The sequence below is a fragment of the Terrapene carolina genome, unplaced genomic scaffold (genome assembly GCF_002925995.2).
Source record: "Terrapene carolina triunguis isolate 2854851 unplaced genomic scaffold, T_m_triunguis-2.0 Scaffold66, whole genome shotgun sequence".
NCBI classification, from domain to species: Eukaryota; Metazoa; Chordata; order Testudines; family Emydidae; genus Terrapene; species Terrapene triunguis.
Window position 1 is genome coordinate 38,186,135 of NW_020664417.1, and position 21,222 is coordinate 38,207,356.

General features: G+C 40.8%; 1 protein-coding gene across 2 annotated transcripts in view; it reads left to right on the top strand.

Moving 5' to 3' along the window:
• The first annotated feature begins 2,877 nt into the window (after positions 1–2,877).
• Positions 2,878–21,222, top strand: part of WDR17 (WD repeat domain 17) — a 76,255-nt gene continuing 57,910 nt past the window's right edge. The window contains exons 1-3 of one of the 2 annotated variants that reach the window (XM_024194623.2): positions 2,878–2,943; positions 19,228–19,356; positions 21,006–21,189. In XM_024194623.2, the coding sequence (XP_024050391.1) occupies positions 2,878–2,943; positions 19,228–19,356; positions 21,006–21,189 (379 nt within the window). Of the gene's footprint in view, positions 2,944–19,227; positions 19,357–21,005; positions 21,190–21,222 lie in introns of those variants that run through there. The other variant, XM_024194634.2, reaches the window with a different exon arrangement.

Below are 21,222 nucleotides of genomic sequence, written 5' to 3' on the forward strand. Positions count from 1 at the left end.
GATCGAAAAACCTTAATACAACTACATCAGATACATCTCTAGAACTGTCACTTCAGAACCATCTCCAACTTTGCAGTCCCTTCAGCACGCACGTCCACTAGATAGTCTAAATTTATCATCTTGAAAAATATATGGCATAGTTCAAATTGCATATAGAAAGACTATATTAAAAGAATGTTATTAAGGTTGCAAAATCCAGCCCTCAAACGTTAAGAAATGGTAGAATTAAGGTTGCCCATACAATTCTAATTCAGCCCTCTTGTGTGCATTCAGTATGACAGGCATTGTTCAATAATAAGGATTATGAAAGGCACAAAATTATTAACATCAGTTGGTATAAGACATGACACTTGAATTAATTCTGATCTGCAGCCCAGTGCACCTTTCTCCTAAGCCATAAGGTATTTTGAATAGTAGTAAAAGGATGAGGATTCATTATCTCTGCATCCTGTCCAAAGGTTCAGTTCTGGACCCAGGATCCTGAAGTGACATGCTGGGAAGCATGCTCAGTGACAATAGAACATTCAGGGATGTTAAAGGCAACCCTTCAGCAGGGCAGGGCTGCTTGGGGGGGGGCAAGTGGGACAATTTGCCCCAGGCCCCGCAGGGGCCCCCACGAGAATGTCGGAGGCTCCCCCCGCCTCCGCCTTCCCCCATCCCCAGGAGCCTCAGAGCGTCGCATCGAGGAGCGGCCCTGGACAGCACTGCAGCGGCGTGGCTCGGGCGGGGCCTGAGGTCCTCCTGCTAGGAGATGCATGGTAAGGGGGCAGGACTGCAAGCTCCGGCGGGCCGAGCGGCAGGAGCTCCTGGACGCGGCTCGCTGAGGCTCTGGGAGGGGGGGAGGCGGGGGTAAGCCCCTCTGAGCCGGACAACCTCTGACCCCATTCCCCCCCACAGACCTGACCCCCAGCTCCGAGCCCAGCCCCTCTGAGCCGGACCCCCTGCAGACCCCTCCCAGCCCTGACCCCCAGCTCCGAGCCCAGCCCCTCTGAGCTGGGCATCCCCCGACCCCATCCCCCCACAGCCCTGACCCCCAGCGCCGGGCACCCCCCCGACCCCATCCCCCCGCCGCTCTGACCCCCAGCTCCGAGCCCAGCCCCTCTGAGCTGGGCATCCCCCGACCCCATCCCCCTACAGCCCTGACCCCCAGCTCCGAGCCCAGCCCCTCTGAGCACCCCCCGACCCAGAGCCCAGCTCCCCACCCAGCTCTGGGCAACAGTAGCGGCACCCCCAGGCAGCGACAGCCCATTGGCACCAACCATCACCCAGTGACAGCCCATTATGTAATTGCAAATATATACATACCATTAAAGCATTTAATGTTTTTAAATAATGTATTTTGTGTATTTTCAAATTATTAAAAATTAATTTTTGAATGTATTTCACTGGTTATTTTTTATATTTCCAAATACATGTTACTATAGTATTGCAACTTTTTTTTTAATGGAAGGGGTCCCCGAAATTGCTTTGCCCCAGGCCCCCTGAATCATCTGGGCGGCCCTGCAGCAGGGTTAACTGAGCAAATACAAACTAAAACGTTTAACAATTATAATTTTTATTGATCGCCGACTGTGCATTCAGCAGCAGGATTTTCAGATTGTTGTATTGTTTTCCTCCTCTCTTTAATGATTTTACTGATTGAACAATTGACTTCAGGTGTCCTGCTTTTGGATTTATCCCAATGTGGTGGTTTGGAGGAAAGTTTCCTTAACCCAGTGTAACTTGGGAGTGTGTAGGATAATTGGGTCCCACATCTTTGAAGATGCGGATATTCCAAGTTTTCCAGATTTTCAGGGTGTGACAGTATTGTTCTGTGCTTTGCTGTAGTCCCCAGAAAAATTTGCATGATAGTCCCTAAATAAGTGCAGCTGACATAGGGTGGTGCTGAAGTAGTGGATTGTGGTGCAGATGGAAGGGGGGCATTTCTTCCTTCCTCCTTCTCCCTCTTTGTTAACAGCACTTCATACTCCTGTGATGTTGTGGGGAGTATATGGCACCTCATGGCCCAGTAGGTAAGTCAAAGGAGTGGGTAGCACATAGGTGGAACTATCTCTTTAAATCTGCTTGATACCAAGGGGGAGGAGAGCGAGGGGGAGAAAACAAACACTGCACTTATCTGTAAAGTTATGGTGATGACTGTACTTTGAGCTCCTCATCAGTGCAGATGGCTGTGGCAGAGCCCTAGAGATCTCTGTTGCAAACAAGGGATGCTTTAGAGCTCTTCGAAAACAGATTTCTTTTTTTGCTAGAAATTGTTAGGCAACCTATATGTAGGTGTTGTGACCACTCCTATGTAGTATTATTTGTACCATTCTAAACCACTCAACACAACCAAAGCATAGATATTGAAATTGATATTGCCTAATTTATCTAGCCCCATAAAGCTAAAGGTACTTTATATTTTAACACTTAGGTTTTGTGTTCTGGAAACTACCTCTTACAGACCAATTTTATAGTCTAAAACTGAAAACAGAAAATCTGTTTTGGAAAATAACTTAACAGTCTAGCACGGTTGTTTTTCACAGCTCATCAGTGTTTTATAACCCAGTTTGAAACATTAATCAGCTTTAATTTTAAAATACTGAAGTATATGATATAGTAATGATTTTGTTTATTTGTTGTTGATTTCAATTTTTTCATTTAGAATTTCTTAAATGAATCGTATTTGTATTCTCATTAAAAGTCTTTCACATGGAATATTCATGAACTTACAGCTTATTATTGTAGAGAATCATTTCACTAAGCCCAGAACTGATCTCTGTGTAGCTTGGTTTAGTTTGGGTAAATTTTAGCACAGAACCCACGTTGTCCTTATCTGTGTTCAGACGCTGAGATATAATCTTATGATTGTTTTAAATTTCAAACATATTATGTATCATGGCTTGGATGACTTATATTTCTCACTGGTTTGATGAAGATGATTGGTATGAAGGACACCAAAGAGTAAGAATTCTATTTTTCTGTTTTACTGCCTTACATTTTTCTTCATTGCACTGCTGTTTCTCTGTGTTACATATACCATTAGCATTATTTGTACTGCAGTACTGAGAATGGATCATTAATATTTATTTATATTGTCTTAACCCTGGGATAAGTATATAATGTCATATTTTGAAGATTTCAGTATAATGTAATATGAATAACCAGCAGAACTGTATTTTTCAGTGTTGGAACTTCAGTTGCCAGATAGCTGCATTTTTATTTTTTTGTTGCATACTTTAATATGTAGTAAATTTTCAAAGATGAAATTAAATGTTCCATTTTAGTCTATTAGAGGGAATGAATGTAATAGCTATCAGTTCTAATCAACTAGCTACAGTAAAGAATAGAATAGAGTGCGGGAAAATCTGAATAAGACAATATTTAAGAAATAGAGCATAGAACTTTACCTAGGGTCATCTCCATGTTGTACTCTGGACGTTTGTATAGGATTTTATGGAACGAGTGACATTAATTCAAAATAAGAAGAGTGGTTGCTATGGCAACCTTTGCAAGATGTCTTGGAAAAAATGTTTAAATGTGTTTTGATTACCATATGCTTCGGACAAGCTTGATCTATTACTGTTTTTCATAGGTTTAAGACAGGAAAATAGTGAAAGGCATATATCTTTCAGTATGTTATGCCCTCTTTTAATGTAATTGCTTGGTGTCTTTTTTTCATATTTTTCTTTTAATGGTATATTTCTCAGCCATTAGATCACATTGCAGCAGGAGTTGCTGGCTTCTCTGTTTTTCAGTAGTTCCTTATTAACTATATGTGTGATTTGTTAAGTGCGAATGTGCTCACTGCTGCAATGTAGCGCTAGAAGATTTTAATCTTTTTTTCTCATTCTCATCTACTGTATCTTTTTATTGCATAGTTGCTTTTGATACATCCCCATTCTCTAGCAGCCACTCATAAGGTAAGCAGTTGGGAGATTAGTGGTAGCCATATCTCAGACCAATAATGCTCTAATGCAGGGGTCGGCAACGTTTCGCACGCGACTCGCCAGGATAAGCACCCTGTCGGGCCGGGGCAGTTTATTTACCTGCTGACGCGGCAGGTTCGGCCGATCGCGGCCCCCACTGGCCGCGGTTCGCCGTCCCGGGCCAATGGGGGCAGCGGGAAGCCGCGGCCAGCACATCCCTCGCCCGCGCCGCTTCTCGCCGCCCCCATTGGCCCGGGACGGCGAACTGCGGCCAGTGGGGGCCGCGATTGACCGAACCTGCCACGTCAGCAGGTAAATAAACTGCCCCGGCCCACCAGGGTGCTTATCCTGGCGAGTCGCGTGCCAAACGTTGCTGACCCCTGCTGTAATGGCAAGCAGACAGCAGGAAGGAGGCTATGCTATGATGTGGCTGGTAACCTTCTCCTGGGAGATGAAAACAGATTCCCTACATCAGGGTTCTCAAATATTTTCATAATATGGGACACACCTCGATAATCTTGTGGACTGCCTACCTCTCTTTCTTATCATCTACTGTGGCTGTGCTGGCTATAGCAATTGTTAGCATGGCAATAGAAACTATTTAATATATTTAGCTGTCTCTTTAATTGCATTTGACATCTGAAAACTATTAATCCTAATATCATGTGACCAGCCAGCTCTCAAAAGACGTTAGTTTGAAACCTGTGCTATGTGTTGATTCAAGTTGACATAACTACTTGTATGATTCAACATGTGTGGCTGTGTTCTGTTAGGAATATTAGCGTATATAGTGACCGCTCAGAAGCACTGGTGTTAACATTTGGCTTTTCGTTTTATTGCAGTTCTAGAAGAAAGAATTTGAAGCAGGAAAAGAATAAAGTTTTGTGATCTAGGGATGAGAAGATATAATCATTTATAGATAGCACTGATAGAGTTGCCTGTAGTTAAGGTCATCCAATACTTTTGTTATAAGACCCTTTTTTCAGTAGCTCATAACTTTGCCAAACTTTAACTGTTTGGGCTGAAATTTTCCATGCAGGTATCTTTTTCTTTTTTTTAATGTTTCAGACATTTCTGAGGAGGAGGATAGGAAAAAAATATATGGTCTGCCCATGTTATAAAATTCTTATAATCATTTCATTGAGAAGCTCTAACTCTTCTCTGCTTTGCAGCAGGGAGTCAAAATTTTGGCAGGTAAGTCTGGTGGAAAAAAATAGTAAGTGATCATGTAATCAAAGACCATAGCATAAACATATATGCAAAGGTGCCAAATTAAAGTTGCTTGGGCAACCTTAGTTCTGGCATTTCCTATCTCTTGAGGAGGTATTTTTGACTGACATTAAAAATATCTAAGTGATTTTGTAAAAGACTTCATGTTAGGGGCAGAAAGAGTGGAAGAAGTTCTAAGCTGGAGTGTCTGAATTATAAGGTGGCATAGTGTTCTTGTGGTTTATTTTTACCTCTCTCTTTCATTTCTCCTGTGTTGATGATTCCCTGGAAGTCACAAGGGGCTTTGCACTATTTTCTAAAATGGAACTTCTGAGCTCCTTGGCTCACCCTCTGAAATCAATAGTACCACAGAAGCCAGTGTTATTGGACAGGACATACAATCAGGCTCTCATTCCCATTGGTGAAGTACTGCCAAATCAAGTGTAGCCAGAGGTGCACAACCTTTCCAATAATGCAGTGTCAGCTTGCCAGGCGCTTGAGGATCAGACATAGGTTTTCATATTTTAATCTGTTGTAAATGCACACAATTACGTATTTATGTTAAGCATGCTATAATTGTATGCAGCAGTTGACAAAATATGTGTAGAAGTCTGAAAAATATCAGTGGGAAAATGGTACTGGCAAACCTATCTCTTCAAGTCTGTTTTTATCTTTGAGGCAGTCACATGCATTCTGAAAGCCAAGTCTTATTCTGCAGGGTAAATGTGATATTTTTATTGTTCAGATTCATAAAAAAATGCTTTCAAAAAAGATTATACAAATATTATCCATCCCTTTTACTTCGATGGTTACTTATCATCCAATAGACATTCATAGAAATTTAGTAAGTTCCCATTATTAAAGTTGCATTGAAACACCACAACTCAATCAATTTTAGCTGAACTTTAGCCTGTATGTGTGCGTATGTGCACGCACGCGCACACGTGTAATTTTATTATTTGATTCTGCTTAAAATGGGTCTGCAAACATATATGAACAGCTTTTGTTCCTTTGAAAAAGCTTTGAATTTTGAAGCTTCTTGCTCCAATTGGCATAGGGATGGCGGACACTCACACTTTGATTTTTGAGCTTTTGTTGGCAAGTTGGAAATTAAGAAATGTCATTCCACTGAAGCTGTCTGTATAAAAGCTTGTAGCTGCAAGCAAAGGCCTCTGATCCTCCAGAAGACTGTTGATGAGCAGAATTAGGTTGAAATTCCTATCTAGCACTAACAAGAACTCTCTACTCTTTGCTCGTTCTCAACGGTTCCCTGCTTCTTCAAAGGTATGAGAAAGTTATGGGCAGTTTGGGGACCATGGATTGTACACAGCAGACCTAAGAAGATTTTCCTGTCTGTCTTCAGTGATATTGATCGACACTGGATAAGCACATTAGCTGGATAGTTCTACTAAAATGATCAGCAATAAAGTAGTTTAACTATATTTAACATTTTAACTGTCATCATTAGGTTACAGAACTGAAATCCTATTGAGAAGTATGGGGCATTTAACACTTACTTTAGAGCAGCACAGGAACCAAATTTATGTAATAACCCTTTATTGTGACTGTCATAATAAATGAAAAACTTATTAGTGGTCCAGAAAAGCTTTGCAAGGCTTTGAGCTGTTCAAGGCAGTGGTTTACAGTTTCAGTCAGACTGCATTGGATCAATTCATATTCAGAAGGCCGTTTTCGCTACCACAAGGGCTAGAAATTTGATGGCCCATATCCAGAACTGGAAATTCATTAGATTTATTTGCCACCATATGCAAAGCAGAACTTTTGCCCCTGTTGATTGGTGTGTGCCTAATGAGATAGTTATCGTTAATATCTACTTTAAGGGGGGAGTCTACCACCTACTCGGAAACACAAAATAATCTTAAGAAGCCATCATTTGATGTAGCTGATTTTTGCCATCTATTGCTGTTTCTAACCTTCCCTTCTTAGCTGAGGTTACCAAGGAGTTGTTAACTAATAAGCCTCACATAACTTCTCTGCCAGTATTCTGACCTTTCACGGTTGGATTCCAAAATAATTTATGATTTAGAGAGGGATTAAAGTAAGGTAGAGCAGCTGGGGAGCGCAGCTCGTTCTACTTTGCTAAAAACACCACCCTTCTCTTCTGTCTGATTTTTTTTTTTTTTTAAGTAGTGCTTCCCCACAACTCCCCATTCTCCTTGGTTGGTTAAGTGAGAACTCCTTCTGTTTCCAGCTACTTTAACAGCTGGCAGAGGCAGTCTCAGACCCCCCATCTAATATAGGTTCTGTCAATTTGCATACAGGATTTGGTGGGAATGCTGATGAAGTCACATTAAGTTGCCTTCCTTTGATCCTATTGGCCAGATCCCAGAAGGATCAGCTAGAATACATCCAGAGGCACACATGCTGGAGCAACATCTCTTTCACCCTGGATAGCAGTCATTGTGTACTCCCTCTCTCATCAGCTCATTTCAGTTTGTTGGTATGCTGTATCCAATACTGTGGGGTTGGCTAGTGTGGAGTGGTACTTATACCCAGAGCACAAGGACTGCATATGTACTCAACCCCTGTATGTGTGCACAAGAGGAAAGAGTGTGTGTGTGTGTGTGAGAGAGAGAGAGAGAGAGAGATCTCCTTGTGCTGTCTTCCTCTTTCTCAGTAGAGCCAGGCATAATCACTTGAAAGTGAGTGCTATGTGAGGCCTGGTCTATACTATGAGTTTAGTTCGAATTTAGCAGCGTTAAACAGAATTAACCCTGCACCCGTCCACACAACGAAGCCATTTACTTCGAAATAAAGGGATCTTAAAATCGATTTCTGTACTCCTCCCCGACAAGGGGAGTAGCGCCAAAATCGATATTGCCATTTCGAATTAGGTTTAGTGTGGCCGCAATTTGACGGTATTGGCCTCCGGGAGCTATCCCACAGTGCACCATTGTGACCGCTCTGGACAGCAATCTGAATTCGGATGCACTGGCCAGGTAGACAGGAAAAGCCCCGCAAACTTTTGAATTTCATTTCCTGTTTGCCCAGTGTGGAGAGCACTGGTGACCACGCAGAGCTCATCAGCACAGGTAACCGTGCAGTCCGAGAATTGAAAAAGAGCACCAGCATGGACCGTACGGGAGATACTGGATCTGATCGCTATATGGGGAGAGGATTCCGTGCTAGCAGAACTACGTTCCAAAAGACGAAATGCCAAAACATTTGAAAAAATCTCCAAGGGTATGATGGAGAGAGGCCACAATAGGGACTCATTACAGTGCCGCGTGAAAGTTAAGGAGCTCAGACAAGCCTACCAGAAAACCAAAGAAGCAAACGGAAGGTCCGGGGCAGAGCCGCAGACATGCCACTTCTATGCTGAACTGCATGCAATTCTAGGGCGGGCCGCCACCACTACCCCACCCCTGGCCGTGGATTCCGAGGAGGGGATAATCTCAGCGATGCCTGAGGATTCTGCGGACGGGGAAGATGATGAGGAGGAGGAGGAGGACGACGAGCTTGTGGAGAGCACACAGCACTCCATTCTCCCCAACAGCCAGGATCTTTTTCTCAGCCAGACTTAAGTACCCTCCCAACCCTCCCAAGACATTATCTCAGACCATGAAGCCATGGAAGGGACCTCTGGTGAGTGTACCTTTGTATATAAGACATGGTTTAAAAGCAACCTTTTTTAATGATTAATTTGCCCTGAGGACTTGGGATGCATTCGCGGCCAGTACAGCTACTGGAAAAGTTTGTTAACGTGTCTGGTGATGGAGCGGAAATCCTCCAGGGACATCTCCATGAAGCTCTCCTGGAGGTACTCCAAAAGCCTTTCCACAAGGTTTCTGGGCGGTGCAGCCTTATTCCGTCCTCCATGGTAGGACACTTGACCACGCCATGCTAGTAGCAAGTAATCTGGTATCATTGCATGACAAAGCCTGGCAGCGTATGGTCCCGGTGTTTGCTGGCATTCAAGCAACATCCGTTCTTTATCTCGCTGTGTTATCCTCAGGAGAGTGATGTCACTCATGGCAACCTGGTTGAAATACAGGAATTTAATTAAGGGGACAGAGGTGGCCATTCCTACTGGGCTGTTTGCCTGTGGCTGAAAAGAAATCCTTCCCTGCAGTTAGCCAAGCGGGGGTGGGGGTGGAATGGCGCTGAGCTTTTCACGTTTGGCTAGCCGGGATCTTCCCTGATACCAGCCACACGGTGGGGGGAGGGGTAAAGCGATCATCCCAGATAATTGGATGGGGGGGTTAGTTTGTTTTCTGCTGCTGCACGTTAACAGGAAAACCGCAGCTCTCAAGGGGCTTTGCTTGGTATGTGGGAAAGGAGGGCGCTGCCTTTCTGAAGGCTGTAGAAGCCGAAAGACAATGGCTTACCATGGCCGCATGCAAGCCGAATTCTGTTGCCCGGACCTGCGTCTGTGATCTCTAACACCAAAGCCGCAGGCACTCAATATTAAGATGCAAAATACGACGTTGTACTGAAATCACATGTGCTATGTAATGTGAATAGTGTTGTTCACTGTGAAAGAGTATAAGCATTGTTCTGTAAAATGTATCTTTTAAAATACTTCTCTCCCTTTTTTCCCCTCCCTCCCTCCCGCAGCTGCAAATTTTTCAAGCCTCCCTCCTCCGTCCCGAAGGCTATCTCAGATAAGGCAGTGGAAAAAAAGGACGCGAGACGAAATGTTCTCAGAAATCATGCAATTGACCCGTGATGAAAGAGCTCATCAGAATGAGTGGAAGGATGCGATGTCAAAGTACAGGAAAGATGCCAGTGAACGTGAGGACAGGAGGGACCAACGTGAGGACAGAAGGGACCAACGTGAGGAGAGGAGAGATGCTCGAGATGAGAGGTGGCGGGATGCAATGCTGGGGCTGCTGCGTGAGCAAACGGACATGCACCAGCATCTGGTGGAGCTTCAGGAATGGCAGCAGGATCACAGAGTGCCGCTGCAGCCCTTGTATAACTGCCCTCCCCCCTCACCATGTTCCATAGCCTCCTCACCCAGATGTGTAAGAACGCGGGGGAGCGGGGGGAGGCTCCATGCACCCTCCCACTCCACTCCAGTGGCCAGCCCAACCAAAAGGCTGTCATTATATTGAACTTTTTTAGTGGCCTTTTCCTTCCCTCCTAGCCTCCTCCCAAACCCCACCCGGGCTACCTTGTCAGTCCTCTTTTTATAATCAGTTAATAAAGAATACATGATTTTTAAACGATAGTGACTTTATTTCCTTTGCAAGCAAGCTGTGATCGAAGGGGGAGGGTGGGTTGCTTCCAGAGAATGAATCAATCAAGGGGGCGGGTTTTCATCAAGGAGAAACAAACAGAACTTTCACACGGTAGCCTGGCCAGTCATGAAACTGGTTTTCAAAACTTCTCTAATGCACAGCGCTTCCTGGTGTGCTCTTCTAATCGCCCTGGTGTCTGGCTGCGCATAATCAGCTGCCAGGCGATTTGCCTCAGCCTCCCACCCACCATAAAGGTCTCCCCCTTACTCTCACAGAGATTGTGGAGCACACAGCAAGCAGCAATAACAATGGGAATATTGGTTTGGCTGAGGTCTGAGCGAGTTAGTAACGTGCGCCAGTGACCCTTTAAACATCCAAATGCACATTCTACCACCATTCTGCACTTGCTCAGCCTGTAGTTGAACAGCTCCTGACTACTGTCCAGGCTGCCTGTGTATGGCTTCATGAGCCATGGCATTAAGGGGTAGGCTGGGTCCCAAGGATAACTATAGGCATTTCAACATCCCCAATGGTTATTTTCTGGTCTGGGAAGTAAATTCCTTGCTGCAGCTGTTTAAACAGAGTAGTGTTCCTGAAGACGCGAGCGTCATGAACCCTTCCCGGCCATCCATCGTTGATGTTGGTGAAACGTCCCTTGTGATCCACCAGTGCTTGCAGCACCATTGAAAAGTACCCCTTGCGGTTTATGTACTGGCTGCCCTGGTGCTCTGGTGCCAAGATAGGATATGGGTTCCATCTATCTCCCCACCACAGTTAGGGAATCCCATTGCAGCAAATCCATCCACTATGACCTGCACATTTCCCAGAATCACTACCTTTGGTAGCAGCAGCTCAGTGATTTCTTTGGCTACTTGCATCATAGCAGCCCCCACAGTAGATTTACCCACTCCAAATTGATTCCTGACTGACCGGTAGCTGTCTGGCATTGCAAGCTTCCACAGGGCTATCGCCACTCGCTTCTCAACTGTGAGGGCTGCTCTCATCTTGGTATTCTGGTGCTTCAGGGGAGGGGAAAGCAAGTCACAAAGTTCCATGAAAGTGCCCTTACGCATGCAAAAGTTTCACAGCCACTGGGAATCATCCCACACCTGCAACACTATGCGGTCCCACCAGTTTGTGCTTGTTTCCCAGGCCCAGAATTGGTGTTCCACTGCTATAACCTGCCCCATTAACAGCATGATCTCCAAAGCGCCGGGGCCCGCAGTTTGAGAGAATTCAGTGTCCATGTCCTCATCACTCTCGTCGCAGCCTCCTCCTCGCCTAGTTTTCCAGGTTCTGGTTCAGCATAAACTGCACGATAATGCGCGAGGTGTTTACTATGTTCATGACTGCTGTCTTGAGCTGAGTGGGCTCCGTGCTATGGTATGGCGTCTGCACAGTTTACCCAGGAAAAAAGGCGCGAAACGGTTGTCTGCCGTTGCTTTCACGGACGGAGGGGTGAGGCTGTACCCAGAACCACCAGCGACAATGTTTTTGCCCCATCAGGCATTGGGATCCCAACCCAGAATTCCAATGGGCGGGGGAGACTGCGGGAACTATGAGATAGCTATGGGATACCTACCCACAGTGCAATGCTCCGGAAGTCGATGCTAGCCTCGGTACATGGATGCACACCGCCGAATTAATGTGCTTAGTTTGGCTGCATGCACTCGACTTTATACAATTGGTTGCCCAAAATCGAATTCTGTAAATTCGGAGTAATCCCGTAGTGTAGACATACCGTAAGTGTTGTGTTTTATTTTCTGAGAGGTTTACATTATGAAGCAACTGTTTTATTTTCTGTTGAACACACTTATTGTTCTTGTAAACTTTTTCAGCTTTAGTTAGATAGGTCCTCTTTATTTGACTTATTTTCTTCCTTTACCCTACTTTAAAAAATGGTTCCTTAATGTTTCGCCTCTATTTCAAACTGAATGTTATGGAAATTTTTGAAACAACATCGCTTCAAAACTCTCCTTTCAGGGAAGTTTGGGGTAAAAAATTAAAACAAACTCTAATACGATATGAATGTGCCATGCGAAACGTCAGGGGGCTTAGCTTTTCGGAGATATGGGAGGAAATATTTACAATCAGTTTTATAACCAAAAGCTAGACTCAACTGCATCTCCGTAAGTATTTTAAATAATCTCCATGCTTTGCAATTACATTTAGAATCTCACAAGTTCCCTTTAGTATTCAGAAGCCAATAGCAAATTAATGGCTTTTGTGAATGTAGTGAGTGAACAAGCACAGTTGGTGGGGGATAAAGGCAAAGATGACATAATAAACTGTACATTGTTCATTTTTTTGACAAATGTATTTATTTTAGTTTTAATTTATAATACTTCATAGTATACATTATTTTACAAGGAGGAGGGAGAAATGTTCTTCTTAACCTCTGAGGATAGGACAAGAAGCAATGAGCTTAAATTGCAGCAAGGGCGGTTTAGGTTGGACATTAGGAAAAATGTCCTAGCTGTCAGGGTGATTAAGCACTGGAATAAATTGCTTAAGAAGGTTATGGAATCTCCATCACTGGAGGTTTTTAACCACAGGTTAAACAAACACCTGTCAGGAATGGTCAAGATAATACTTAGTCCTGCCTTGAGTGCAGGGGACTGGACTAGATGATGTCTTGAGGTAACTTCCAGTCCTATGATGCTATGATTTAGGAGATTAAATTCATTTGTTGGCTTTCAGGTTGTACAGGTGTCCTGAATATTTCAGTGTTCAGCTCTGGTACCCTGCATTATCTCTTCTAGAACCAGTACATTTAACATCTGAAGATCAGTTGGGACTTAATTTTTCTTTGCATCCTCCAGTTCCTTTGGAAGAGGGGTAGTGTACCAATTGCACCGTTATTCCTTTGTGAGGCTTACTCCTGCTGAGGCTGGGGGAGAGTGGAAGTGTGTGGAAAGGCTGAGTGGACGGTTACCCAGACACCAGGATGGATAAAACATTTTGTTCGGTGTTTGTACAGATGTACTAGCATAATGGGGACCTGGTCCATGACTGGGGCTCCTAGGCACTGTGCTTATACAAATAATAATAAAATTAGATTTAATTTAATAACAAACCTATTTTAAAATTTAATTTGAAATTATGACAACCTATGTTAAGGCTTAAACTAACTATAATCTATTAAAATAATTTAAATTAGATAAAAATAATATTAAGCAGTACATGTTTGCTGCCAAATTCCATTGAAAGTCAAACCATTGAACTGGTGGAGGTCACAAGCTATGCACCTGGAACTGGAGTTTGAAGTGCTCAACCAGCTTTTGATGGCAGTAGTCCCTTCTGCAGGTGCAGAAAGAATATTTTCTTCATTTCAGTTTATTCAGCTAGTTCAGTGACTAGTTCATTCAAAGTTAAGAAACTGATTAGGAATTGAAAATGCAGGAAAACTTGTTTTCCTCTTTCAATCTGTGAATAAAAACTAGGTGTGTGAGGATGAGATCTACTAGTTTTAAAATCTTGACGGATATTGTGACCAGAAACAATCAGTTCAATTCCCTAACTACAGATAATACTTCCTTCATAGGGATGAACATAAGAACGGCCATACTGGGTCAGACCAAAGGTCCATCCAGCCCAGTATCCTGTCTACCAACAGTGAATTTTTTTAGCAAATAGTAAATTTGCCAGAAAATGCATTTTGCAGGGCACCAAATTTCACAAATTTGGGTCAAATTGAGCTCATAGATTTTGCAGAAAAAAAAAAAATAATTTTTTTTTTTTTTTTTTTTTTTTTTTTTTTTTTTTTAGAAAAAAAGTCAGAACGGTTCCTCTCAGCCATTTTGAAACAAATTAAGTTGACTTTTTGTTTTGAAATGTTTTGATTCAGCCCATTAACCAAAAAGTCACTTATTCACTTAGCTCTATTTCTTTGTTTAATAAATCAGTTAGGTTTAAATATATATCATGTTTTGATAAACTTTTTGATAATCATTTTTCCTATGTATCCAGCATGTTTAATGTAGTTTTATTTAACTAATAAAAAAACCTTTAAATTGTTGTTTTTGAGCATTTTTAACTGAACTCAAACTTCCATCAAAAAAGAGCTATACAGAAGTCAAAAGTAACAAATTAATTATCATCTGGTAAATGAGAAATGCATCAGTCATCATTTTCTAACATCATAAAAGTGTAAAATTTCAGAATCTGAATAAATATCAGGGTGTGTGTGTCTGTGCCTATATACTGGCACAGACACACACATATACACCCTGATAAAGGATGCTGTACTGTGCCAGTCTTGCCTCTTCACTGTTTTGCAGATAACAATGTAGTACAATCTTGAATTACAGCAAATAGATGAAATACATAGAGTACATGAAATAGAGCAAAACGAGTTAGATTAAAATTAAAATGGTACCTCTTAAAGAGCTGCAATTGCCAGGCTACTGACACTGCCGTTTTGTGTGTGTGGTGCGACACAATGCTCAGGCTTTTCTTCTGCATCCTTTAGTAAGTCTGCATTATTCTTTGAACATCAGGGTTTAGTTCCTTCCTCTTTGAGTAAAGTGATTTCTTGCTACATCCAGATTAAGAGGTGGTATATTTTGGGAGCTGCGAGGTTTTGGAATGGACATGGAAATTCTTAAGTGGTTCACAAAAAATGATACCTATTCTAAGGTAGGGATAACATAGGCATGTATCTATAAATAATAATATAGCTGTAGCCATTCATCCAATCCATTTTGTCATATGGGTTTGTTATTTAATAATAGTATCTCTAAGGTAAACAGACTTTCAGTTTAATGCTGGTTTCTATATTTAGTAATTAGGAAGGACTTATTATGTTTCTGCTCATGCCAATTGAAAAGAGAAAAGGCTTGGGCTTTTCTCTGTCTCCTAGGAAACTGTAGACATTCTTTAATAATAGCTTCCTTAGTGCTGTGTACATTTTACAGAATTTTTGAGTAAGCAAAATTTTTCTGCATAATTTACATGCTATATATAAATATAAAATAATCGTTTCTATTTTGAATAGAAATTAGTTTAACAGAGGATGACTGAAAAATCAACATTGCTAAAGATGTAACGTAACAGTTTTGATATTTATTTATAGTGCTTTTCTTATTTGCTGCCATTTTCTTCACGCTGATGTTCTGATGAATGCTGCTTTCTGTCTCATACTATGAGCACGTTTACTGAAACCTGCAATGTCTGAGGAAATCTGCTGGATACTGGCCTGATGCATGGTGTTGACAAGAGATATAACAATCCTTGTAAAATATTATTTAAGTTCTTTAGCTGTAATGGATTTCAGACTAAATACTTCCTTTATCATGAAATAAAACTGAAGTATTTTGCAAACAGACAGTGACATTGAAACTCTTTATAAATAACAAAAGAAAATCAGCAAGTTTACAAGAGATACTAGAGTAAAGTTTGAAGTACTTTATACATTATAGCTCAGGGTAAATACTAAAATAGTCTGAAAATGTAGATTTAAATGTAATTGCAAATCAAAAATAGTAAAAACAACTGTGTAAGGATTTAACACAGAAATGATGCCGTTTAAGCATGTGTGATTATCTCAACAAAATAGTAATAAATCTTAAAATCATATTTTTCCTCTTAAATGTGCTGTTAAGAGCATAATTTCATTTTGAGAACATATTTTAAGAAAACCACTGACTTATCAAAGTCAAAAAATATAATATTTTCAAATGACCTGGCTCATCTTGTTGCTGAGTCACCTGTTGCTGAGTCTCTCTAAAAGGTATATTTCTATCTTTTCATTAAGTTACTTTTTGCCTTTTTATAAATGTATTCAGAAAGAAGGGAAAGTACAGCCAAATTCATGTTGCAAATAGAAGTACATTAGTTAATGTGATATATATTTTGTGTTATGGACACACATCAATTGTGAACTAAATTGAAAATACAAACTCATTTCACAGCCATCAGATGGCAATGCCTCTTGGTCACCATTAACCTGGCCTTCATTCAGCAACCTAAAGGCTTTGCATCCCGTTAATGATACATTCAGCTACCCAGACTTCTTTATATCATTTAAAAATACAAAGTACTACGTACAATACACCATGCAAGCACATTGAAGGAAAGAGTGGGGCTGTCTCTAATGCATAATTGCTGTTTTCTTGTGGTTGATGAGGGTAATCTTAAGCCCAGTGTGAGAACCCCTTCCTCTTCCTGCATGAGCTCTGGAATGGAGCTTTAAGCCTTAGAAGTCTCCCTGTCTTTAGGCTTTTAAAATTATATTTTCCTCTGACTGAATTTCAGTGAGCCAGGGTATAATCCAGCTAAAGGGAAAGGGAACAAGAAATGTTGTTAAAATGAAAGCTTTACTTAATACTTTACATTTCAAATGCTTTAACTGTTTTTCCATCTTTTCTGGATCTTTAATAAAAGGTTAAAAGGATTTTTAATGGTGTGTTTGCCATGGTACTAAGGCTGAGATCTCTTTATACCAAACCATGGACCTTGTTTAACACTGTTTAACGTTGGACAGTGACTGGGTTTTTTAACACCTTTGGCTCATTTATTCCATCTAACTTAATACAACAAACCCCTTGCCCAACGGGTTGCACCACCCCAGGGCACTCTATTCCTAACAGCGGCCACCAATCCTCTTTGCTCTCAACCCGACGCAGCTGTAGCTACCAGGCCTCCCCTTCCCGTAATAATGATGTTGGCTCTGGTACTTTCTGCAGACTTAAGAAGTTGACGTTGCATCAGCTGACGCTTAGTTTGTATTTGAGAGGTTATCTTTATATAAGAGCTAGAGACTTTAACTTGTTTTTTTAAATGAAAGCTTAGATATTGCAGAAGCTGATGGCCCACACTTGAGGAAAAAGTCCTCCTTGCCCTATGTGAGTGGATTTTGCAAGCCACAAGGTGAACCACTTCTTAAGGAATTTTCTCTCCAAGCTTCCCAGTCTGATTTCCCACTTTCCCTATTGTACTTAGTTGCACATTAAAGTAATATTAGGACAGTCTTAATGTGGTACGGATCCTTAGTTATGTGCCCTTATTTTTGTATCAGTGCTATTTATTTCCTTTGCTTTGACTTTACCCTGTCAATGCTTAACTAATAGTAATTAGTACTCAATCTCCCCTTCAATGCCTGAAGCCCCCACTACTGTAATCTCACTTTGGAGTCACTTTGGAGTTTGGATCTGTCATCATGTGTGTTTACTATCCCTCCACTTTTGGTGTCCTCTGCAAATTTAATCATGGTTGAAATTATGCCAGAGAAACACACAAAAAGAAAGGCATGAAGCAGTGATGTGGTGTGTTTGGAATCCCTAAAGTGTCCTACTCTGGATTAGTCCTACACTAGTAGGAATTTTCACTGCTTGGAAACTAGAGAGCTAAGGTGGGTGAAATACTGTCTTTTGTTGGACCAACTTCTGATGGTGAAAGAGACAAGTTTTTGAGCTACAAAGAGCTCTTCTTCAGGCAAGCTTGGAAACTGACAGATGCTTCATACTAAGACCAAAATGGAAGCACTTAGAAGTGTTCTGTGGACTATTGGAGGCTATAAAACACCATTGGGTAACCACTGATCTAGAGTGCAAAGGATTTCTCTCTCTCTCTTTCTCCCTCCCTCCCGCCCCCACTGTCACTTGGACCATTGATTAATTCATATTTTTACAAAACCTACTATTTCTCATTTAAAAAATTAAATGAGGGCACATTGTCAACTCATGAAAAATGCCTGTGGATGGGAATTGCACGGCTAATGCAGTGTGTGTTGAGTTGAGAATATGCTTCACTGTTCTTAAAGAACTGTAAAAATGTTTTAATGTTCGTATTAAATACAAGTTCTGTGTATTAATATAAATGAAAATTGTTTTGGAATTTTTAAGGCACCACTACACTTCATTAGTAATCTGTATCTCCCACTGAGAGTGAGATTGTGATATCATACCCTGCTTTGTTTTACCCTGCAGTAATTCATTTGTGGGGAGGAATAGAGGTTAAGTGGTTTGTTTTTGCAATTGCTCTCAGTATAGCATAGATGATTTATGTGCAGATACATGTGCTGTCTTGGTCATGGGGCACTATACGAAGGGTTTGAATGGGCTGAGTCACTATCTCATCCCCAACAAAACTAGTAACTCAGACACAATAACAAAGCATAAATCTCATATCCAGCTTCCTTCTTGAACTTGGTTTTCCCTATGGGACCTATTCTCTCTATAGAGCCACTCCCATAATGATCCAGCAGTACTTCTGCAGCGTTATTCATGTGTCTAATACCTACTAACAAGGTGGGTCAACAGGAGAGTCCCATTACAAAGCGGTAAGATTGTGTCCACAAAGACGTTTAATGATACATTAACATATGTCAGTTGTCTTCCTATTTATTTTTCCTGATGCATTTTAAATCTTTTATTGTAGATGTAGACTACTGAGAAGATACGAAAAATTACCTTTCCAAAAGGGAAAGAGTAGGAATTAAATAATTAGCCCATAATGGTTTAAAAATTTAAGAAAAAAATTCATGAAAAATCGTTGCTTAATTTGTTTTACATTGAGATGTTTGGCACATGATGTATTTTACCCACACATTTTTGTGGGGAATTAGATTTAAGAATAGAAAATGTTGAATTTTACTACAAGAGATAACAAAAAGGAATACTGGGACAGATCCTCAGCTGTTCTAAATCAGCATAGCTCTATTGTCTTCAATTGTCTCTTCCTGCATGTATGTTTGCCAATGACCTTAAACCCCTTTCCTTGCATAGTATAAATATCTGCATGGTTTTATTCCTGGTATATTCATTGTATCTCAGAAAACATATGGCCTTGATTTATAAAATTAAAGGATATATTTTTAAACATACAGTTGAACAAAAGTGCATTGTTGGCTCATTAAAAAAGTGTCCTGTCTCTATGTCTCAGTTCCATAAATTTATTTTTTATAGGCAAAGATGTCACAGGTTAAGCAAGTGGGCCTTTTAGCTGCTGGATGTCAGCCTTGGAACAAAGATGTATGTGCTGCTAGTGGGGATAGATTTGCTTATTGTGCCACACTTGCTATTTATATTTACCAGGTAAGATTACTTTTTTCTCAATAGACTACTTACTTTAGAACATTGTTCTTTGCTTCCTACTTCACTTTCATCACTTTCAAGAAATGTTCTTGTAGTAGTTTTGAAGTGTGATTATAGTCAGAAAAGTGACTGTAAAGAACTGGCATCTTTTTATTCAACAGATCTACTCCAAAACAATTAAAAAAAAATATTGTTACAATTTGTTACTCAGGTCAACATTACAGAGCCAGTGTAGATATGAGAAAGGGAGCAAGATTCCATGCTGGCTTGTGCATCACTTTCAGAATTGTGTAGCACTGATAAGGAAATGTCAGGATTAGATTAACTGGACGCTCTCCCTTAAATGGAACATAGTGGGGAAACAGGAAGTGGGCCCAGAGGGGTTCCTGGTATACTCTGATGAGACCGAGCTGGTGTGGGGTGTGTGCAAGCTGCATTTGTTTGTTTGTTTGTTTGTTTTTTATATTAACTTTAATAAACCCCCAGTTTTAAATCCATCTCTGGTTTGGGAGTGGAACAATTGTTCATAATAGGGTAAAACATCTCTGCAGCAAATAGAGTAAGTGAGGTGCATATTATGGAGTTCAAGTGAGGGGATAAACTGAAGCCTTGCCCGCTGCCTGTGGGCTGCGAAGTACTAACCATTGCTTATACTGCCAAAAAATGAGTATTAAAAATGGCATACTAAATATAGTCAAAATTATAGTATCCATTAATACAATATGTATCGTATTACATATGTACAACGAAACCTTGTATAGCGGAGCTTCTCCCTAGGTCATTTCCCCTTCTTTGCTGTACTAAACCAAAAAAGCCAGCTAAGGACACTGAATATACATGAAAATAATATTAATAGTTTGACTTAAGGTGAAAAAATCAGAGTTAAATCTTTACTAAGTCTTTAATCAGTCATGTTGTATTAAAATGAGACAAACATAGGTTGATCCATAAATTCTGGAGTTTCTGGATTTGAAGGGTTGGATACACATTAGTGGCACTAAATAAAGGTTCCTGGAGATTATGTTGATTGCTTGATATTGTAAACTCCCACTGATTTCATTCAAAGCAAGATGAGACCCACTGTATTTTATAAATCACTATATCATGAGTAAATGTTTTAGGTTGATTCAATAGCTTTAATTAATTCCAGTGTCAAATTGTTATTTGTCTATGATTAGAGCAAGGTTCCAGGAATCATAAATTCTGTTCTCAGCTCTGCCACTGACTGGCTGTGTGACATAGGGCAAATCTCTTTGTGCTCCAGTTTAGCCATCTGTAAAATAGGTATAATACCTGTAAAGTACTTTAAAATTCTGATATGAACAGTGCTATAGAAGTGAAATAAAAGAAGTTACTGTATGAAACATATGGAAGTAATTTTTTAGGAGGGAGGGGAGGGGCTTAACTGAATATTGACACATTTCCCTGCAATTAAAATTTATATGGACCTAGCTTATTAAAGTTGCAAGTACTTGGACTTGTTAAATGCAGTGGAAATCAAATTGTAGTCTTTTAAGTATGGTACGCTTCCTATTCTTGTCCATTAGTGACTTGAGCTGCTACACTATCCAACTTAGCAATATATGCCATAGATATTAAGCGAGTTTACTGAAATTTGAGTATCTAAAATAAATTTGTTTTTTTTTTAGTTGGATCACCGATATAATGAATTCAAACTCCGGGCAATTATGTCTGAGCATAAAAAGACAATCACAGCAATATCTTGGTGTCCCCACAACCCTGACATGTTTGCAAGTGCCAGTGCAGATAATTTAGTGATCATTTGGAATGTGGCTGAACAAAAAGCTGTTGCAAAACTGGACAGTACAAAAGGTATCGGAGACACAGAGGTTTATTTCTTATAGC